At 37.7% G+C, this 7,499-nt stretch overlaps 1 protein-coding gene across 4 annotated transcripts in view; it reads left to right on the top strand.

Annotated features, from left to right (window-relative positions):
* Window positions 1-961, top strand: part of SLC39A12 (solute carrier family 39 member 12) — a 70,599-nt gene extending 69,638 nt beyond the window's left edge. For all 4 annotated transcript variants that reach the window (XM_032425748.1, XM_032425746.1, XM_032425749.1 and 1 more), the window contains one exon: window positions 424-961. In XM_032425748.1, coding sequence (XP_032281639.1) covers window positions 424-552 — 129 coding nt within the window. In that variant the 3' untranslated portion in view covers window positions 553-961. The remainder of the gene's footprint in view (window positions 1-423) is intronic.
* Window positions 962-7,499: the final 6,538 nt, after the last annotated feature.

Below are 7,499 nucleotides of genomic sequence, written 5' to 3' on the forward strand. Positions count from 1 at the left end.
TTGGTGACCTCTTTGGTGATCTCTTTGAAAGGAAACAAATATATGCTTGGTAACAACAAGTATATTTAGCGGCTTCGTAAACCTAACAGAACAGTCAAAAATAATACTTTATATCTACTATCTATTTACATTTAAGCACTCTCTGAAAACAAAAGTAAGAAGGGTTGGGTTGGCTTTCAGCTAATAACTGTCATTTTAAGACTTCTGGCAACACTAGGATCCTTCTAACCACAGTCGAATGATTTAATTTATCTTATATTTTTAAATTTTGGTCAAGAGTAGGTATTAAGCATTTTGTAACTGTTTTGGGAATTTGAAAGGTTATTAAGTTCTGAATAACAGAGTCTCTCATGTTTTCCCACCAAACTTTTCCCAGCAGTGAGTATATCTGGATCTTATTCTGGTTTTTTATTCTTTTTTTAGCTTCCTGAAATGACTCATGTTCAAACACGGCGACCCTGGTTGATGTTTCTCCTGCAGAACTTTGGATTGACCCTAGGTTGGCTTTCTCTCTTACTGTTGGCTATATATGAACAAAATATTAAAATATGAGTTAAAGAGTATCAAAATCCTTCAAAAGCGAATTTATACGGCTTAATTTTGTTTCTTTTGTTGTACTCTAGAGTGGCTGGTAAATTAAGCATTTTTATCTTCGAGGAAGGGTGTGTGTCATTTAGTTCATTAACTTATTAATTTTATGATGCACTTTCATTTTAGGATATAAATGTCAGGTTGTCCTCAATTAAAATTTTGGTATCAGTACCCAGCACCATGATGGAACTCCTATCTTTTTGAGTAATTAGCAAATTCTAAATTAATGCTGGTAAACTTTCAAACAATATTGTTTTGCTAACAAAGAATGTTTGTAGCGTTTGAAGTGGACAGACGCCTGCTGGGATCAAATTGGCGGCAACTTCTTTGATGTCAGTAATATTTTTTCTTCTTGTAAGACGAGAAACCATAAGCAAAATAAATTACAAATAAATGTAATAAAGTCTTGTGTTAATGTGATGATTTGTATGACCTTCTCTTACTGGGTGTCAGATTCTGAGTCAATTCTTGGAAAACCAATATAACATAGTTCACCTGGAAGCATTATCCACTGGCTCATAAATGCTTATAAATCAGCAAATTCAGGAAGCCTAAAGGATAATAGATCGGCATTCTTTCTAATCACCAAATAAAATCTGTTCTAGGTAAGGAGAAATGGAAACAAAAAGGGAAGTTAAGAATTTTTTTAAATTCATAAAGCTAGAGTCAGGCAGTAGATCAATGCATAAACTCTCACAAATTCCACAGACTGCGCCTATGGATACAATATTAGTGATGATGTGATATAGTTTATATTTTCTTGAGTAAACCTAAATGTTATTTCAGTAGGTAAGTTCGTGAAATGTGCAAGCTGCATTACTGATAACCCAGCAAAATTATTAATATAGAAAATATCCCTGGCTTTAGTTATTTTTCTTGGAAAACAGAGGCCTAATATTTTTCTTATTTTCTTAATGATATATCTTGACAAGGGAAAAAGCCCATTTTACTGCCAAAATGACTCATGGCACTCAATCAAATACGTCTCTTCTGCTTCTTTCTTACCGGTACACAGATACTCTTTGCCATGTCCCACCCAAGCACCATCTTTTTCAACCACCTTTATTTGATTTCAAAATGAGGCTGGTTTCTTCTTCAGTGGTCTTTAGAGCTTGATTTAAGGGGGCCTCATGATAAAGTGCAGTAGTTCACAGACGTTGGCCTACATTAAGATCAACTGGAGGATTTACTCAAACACAGAATGTTCGTCTCCGTACGGAGAGTTTCTGATTCTGAAGGTCTGGGCAGGGTTTGAGACTTTGATTTTGAACGACCTCCAGGCGATACCGAGGCTGCTGGTCGGGGGGGTGGGGCCCTTCGAGCCCCACTGGTGTGGTAGAAGTCAGGCACACCTGGCTTCAAGAAAGAGCAGGTGCACGACCCTGTTGCCCAAATGCTGTGTGATTCTAATTAAGTTGATGAACACTGCAAACCTCATGCCAGACCAGCGTTCCTAGGTTGAAACTCCTTTCTTTCCCTTTGCGTCCTTGCCTGGGAGCATCGGATCAGTTACCGGATGAGGAGTCCACAGGGAGGCACTTTTATTTAGATTTGCCTTAAAGGTAAGCAGACCTGACATCGAGTTTTGCCCTTTTTTTGTTAAAGAACCTAGTAATTTGGAGCTGAACAAAAACGCCTTTGTACAGGTCACCACGGCGTGGAGGTTGCATACAAAAAGCACCTGGCACCATCTGTGTTTTGGTTTCTATGACCAAGTTCTGATGTTGACATTAAGCCTTAATTTATGCCAATTTAATTAGGAAAGCTCTGATGGATGACTTTATTCGAAGTTCATGTTTAGAGTGGTTTGGGGCGAACTAAATTAAAATGTTCGATGTGAGCTACTCCATAACCTTCAAGTTAGAGTGAGTTTCATCTGACCTCTAGGATGAGGTCGTCGGCATGGGGTGGAGGGGATTGAAGGGAGCCACATGTTGGAATGAGTGGAGGGACATCCCCAGTAAGCATTTTGTAAGCCTACAACTAGTGCCCTGATTGTAAGCCATCAGTCCTGGCCATCAGAGGTCACCTGTAGGGTAACCCTAAGAATGGTGTGATGTAATGGCTTCTGAGGGCACCTTTCTAGGCTCACCACTCCTTCCTTCTGCTACCTTAGCTGGCTCTTTGCTAATCCACTGAGTAACCCAACAGCCTGAGATGGACCTCCAGCTACAAACAATCTTAGAATTGCTAGAAATTCTTTTTCCTCAAAGTTGAGTGGTAATGATAAAACTATTATGACAATTATTTGCCTTCTAAATATGGACAGAGCCTAAATTTAGAGTGGCTGAACTTCGTCATCTGGGTAAGTCATCTAAACCATGTGTTACAAGATTTGTCGTAATTGGTGTTTTCCTTGAAGCCAAATTTCTCAATAATGTTAGAGTATTTCTGTTTGCCAGGCCTAAATTTAGGATTCCACTGTATTTCTCCTTGGTGACTGATTTGTTTTGTAGTCACTGAGCTAGAAATGGTCCACGAGCAAAATCAAAGAGCCAATCACACAGAAATCTTACTTGGACAGCCATCACCCAGTGACAGCCATCTTTAGGGGAAGGGGAATTGGCACCATGTCGCCGTGACACTAAGTGTGGGGCCAGGGAAGATGGGTCCAGTGCTGCGTACTTACCAGGATGAGCGTGTTCTATGTATGCGCCTATAAATTGTGGCCAATACCATTCCTCCCAGAACCCACACTTCGGGAGTGAGACTGTGCCTTTTTCTGTAAGACACACCTGTCAGGACACTGTACATTTACCCTTTCCTTTCTCCTTCAAAGCTGGAGGGGAAGGGTTGTATCACGAGGCTGCTCATCAGTAGGGTAGACTGGACTAATCAGGTTGAGACTCCTGTGTGATCATTAAAAAATCAGGCTTTACACTGGAATCTTGGTTCAAATCCCAGTGCTGCCATTTAATAGCCTTATAACTTCTTGGAACAAAAAATTTCCCTCTTCCTCTGCCCACAGAGAAAGATGCTTTGTCCAGCTGTAACCCACCTGGGCTCCCACCGATTCCCATCTGTACCCTTGGCTTCACTCAAAATTTTGGAAAGTATGTAGGACTTCTGTTTTCTGGGTTAGCTTGTCTCATTGACTCAGCATTCCCTTAAATATCAAGCAATGAAGAGTGCCCATAGACTCAGCCTACAGGATCACATAATGCTGGTGCCAGAACCAAAGTCAAACATTTAATTCAACTCTTTGATTTTATAGGAGTGTTATAATGACAAACGTATTTATAGCACTGTGTATATGTATAGCACAGACACTGTTAAAAGTGCTTTATGAGAGTCATTGAATTCTCTTAAGAACCCTGAGAATATAGGCCTAATACTATTTTCATGCCCCCTTTTACAGATGAACAAACTGAGGCCTAGAGAGGTCAGTTAACTTGCCCATGCTTACAGATCTAAGGTAGCCTGGCTCCAGAATCTGTGATCTTAATCCCTACATCACATGGCCTCTACAGAGGGGAAACTGAGGTTTGGAGAGTCTGAATGATTGCCTGAGCTCTTATCTCTCTGTAAAGGAGTTGACGTAGGACTTAATTCAGATCTGTGAATCTAGTCCAGCCACCTTAACAATCTCCAGCCCTCCCTGGTCCTGCCCAGTCAAACTCTTCACCTGCAAGACCTTAGTCATTTGAGGTTGCTTTTACTACCTAATTCATGTTCATTTCTCCCCATGAGGATTTAGAGTCTAAGCTGCAAGGTTTTTTTTTTTAATTGAGATATAGCTGACATATAACATTATATTTCAGAAGTACAACAAAATGACTTGATATTTGTATATATCATGAAATGTTTACCACAGTGAGTCTAGTTCACAATATCCATCACCACACATAGTTACAAATTTCTTTTCTTGTGAGGAGAACTTTTAAGATCTACTCTCAGCAGCTTTCAGATAGACAACACAGTATTATTGACTATAGTCACCATGCTGTGTGTTAACATCCCATGACTTACTGATTTCATAACTCGAAGTTTATACTTTTTGACACCTCCCTGTGTATCTCCCACCCCTATCCTCCTGCCTCTGGCAACCACCAATCCGTTCTCTGGACCTATATATTTGTTTTGGGGTTTTTTCTTGTTTGTTTTTAAGATTCCACTTATCAGTGAGAATATACAGTATCTTTCTCTGACTTCTTTCACTTAGCTTAATGTCTGTCCTCAACTTCCATCCATGTTGTCAAAAATGGCAGGATCTGGGGTGCTTGGGTGGTTCAGTCCGTTAAGCGTCTGCCTTTGGCTCAGGTCATGATCCCAGGGTACTGGGATCGAGCCCTGTGTTGGGCTTTCTGCTCAGCAGGGAGCCTGCTTCTCCCTCTCCCTCTACCTGGCGCTCTGTCTGCTTATGTGCTCTATCTCTCTCTCTCTCTCAAATAAATCAATAAATAAAATCTTTTTTTACAATGGCCAGATTTCCTTCTATTTATGGCTGTATAATATTCCATTGTGTGTGTGTGTGTATAATGGAATATTATATGGAATATTAATATATATGTGGAGTATATATATTATATATATAAAGGAATACTGATATATATATGGTGATGTATACACCTCACATTACTACATATATATCGATATCCCTTTATATATACAGTTCATGTCTAATACATATTATATGTATATATATATACATATATATATGGAGGTATATATATATCACCACATATATATCACCATATACAGGTATAAATATAAATCTCAAATTTTCTTTATCCATTCATCCATTGATGGACACTTAGGTTTCCATATCATGTCTATTATAAATAATGCTGTGACAAAAATGGGGATGCAGATATCTTTTTGAGTTAGTGTTTTCATTTCTTCAGATAAATACCCAGAAGTGAATTGCTGGATCATAAGATCATAAGAAGTGTCTTTCTGGGGAATCTCCATACTGTTTTCCATAGTGGCTACACCAATTACATTCCCACCAGTAGAGCATGAGGGTTCCTTTTTTCTCCACATCCTCACCAACCCTTGTTATTTCTTGTCTTTTTGATACTAGCCATTCTGACATATATGAGGTGATAGCTCATTGCAGTTTTGATTTGTATTTCCTTGATGATTAGTGATGTTGAGCATCTTTTCATACACCTATTGGCCATTTGGAAGTCTTACTTGAAAAATGTCTATTCAGGTCCTCTGCCCATTATTTAATTGGATTTTTTTGTTGGGGGGAGTTGTTTGTTTTACCATTGAGCTGTATGAGTTCTTCCTCTACTTTGGATATTAACCTCTTAATAGATACCTGATTTGCAAGTACTTTGTCCCATTTGGTAGCTCCCTTTCTGTTTTGCTGATGGTTTCCTTTGCTGTGCAGAGCTGCTTAGTTTTATGAAGTCCCGCTTATTCATTTTTATCTGGGCTTTTGGTGTCAAATCTAAAAAGTCCTCACCAAGATTGATATCAGGGAGCTTCCCACCTATGTTTTCTTCTAAAAGTTTTAAGATTTCAGGTCTTATTTTCAAGTCTTTAATCCATTTCGAGTTGGTTTCTGTGTATGGTATGAGACAGTGGTCCAGTTTCATTCTTCTGCATGTAGCTCTCGTTTTCTCAAGACTTTATTGAAGAGACTGTCTTTTCCCCATTATGTATTCTTGCCTCCTTTGTCATAAACTAATTGACCATACATGCATAGGTATATTTCTGGCCTTCAGTTCTGTTCTTTTGATCTATTTATCTGTTTTTATGCCAGTATTATACTGTTTTGATTACTCTACCTTTGTAAAGACTTTGAAATCAGGGAGCAGGATGCCTCCAGCTTTGTTCTTCTTCCTCAGCATGGCTTTGGTTATTTGGGGTCTTTGTGGTTTCATACAAATTTTAGGATTATTTGTTCTATTTCTGTTGGAATTTTCATGGGGATAGCATTGAATCTGTAGATTGCTTTGAGTAACATGGACATTTTAACAATATTCATTCTTCCAATCCATGAGCATGGAATATCTTTCAACTTATTTGTGTCTTCTTCAATTTCTTTCATCAGTGTCTTAGAGTTTTGAGTGTACAGGCCTTTCACATCCTTGGTTAAATTCATTCCTAAGTATTTTATTCTTTTTGATACAATTGGAAATGGATTGTTTTCTTAGTTTATCTTTCTGATAGTTCATTACTAGTATATAGAAATGCAACAGATTTTTGTATATTGTGTTGCTGTACATTTCCCTGTTTAGGTCTGTTAATATTTGCTTTACATATTTATGTGCTGCTATGTTGTGTGGCTAAATATTTACAAGTGTTAGGTCCTTTTCTTGGACTGACCCCTTTCTCCTTATGCAATGACCTTCTTTGTCTCTTGTTACCATTTTTGTCTTAAAGTCTGTTTTGTCTGTTGTAAGTATAGCTACCTCAGCTTTCTTTTGATTTCCATCTGCATGGAATATCTTGTTCCATCACTTTACTTTCAGTCTGTGTGTGTCCTTCCTTCTGAATTGAGTCTCTTATAGGCAATATATAAATGGAATTTTTTTTTTACCCATTCAGCCATCCTATGTCCACTGATTGGAGCATTTAGACTATTTACATTTAAAATAATTATTGATAGGTACATACTTATTGCCATTTTGTTAATTGTTTTCTGGCTGTTTTGTAATTCCTTTTTTCTTTCTTCTCTTGCTCTTTTTCTTGGTGATTTGATGATTTTCTGTAGAGGCTTTTGATTCCTTTCTTTCTCTTTTTTGGATCTACTATAGGTTTTTGCTTTCCATTACCATGAGATAGATGTATATAAATATATATAAATATATATATATACACACTTATAACAATTTATTTTAAGTTAGTAACAACTTAAGTGTGAATGCATCTAAATCTCTACATTTTTACATTCCCTCCCAACATTTTATTTTTGATATCAAAACTTACATCTTTTCATCTCATGCATCCATTAA

Source organism: Phoca vitulina, unplaced genomic scaffold (genome assembly GCF_004348235.1).
Source record: "Phoca vitulina isolate PV1807 unplaced genomic scaffold, GSC_HSeal_1.0 scaffold33, whole genome shotgun sequence".
In the NCBI taxonomy this organism is placed as follows: domain Eukaryota; kingdom Metazoa; phylum Chordata; class Mammalia; order Carnivora; family Phocidae; genus Phoca; species Phoca vitulina.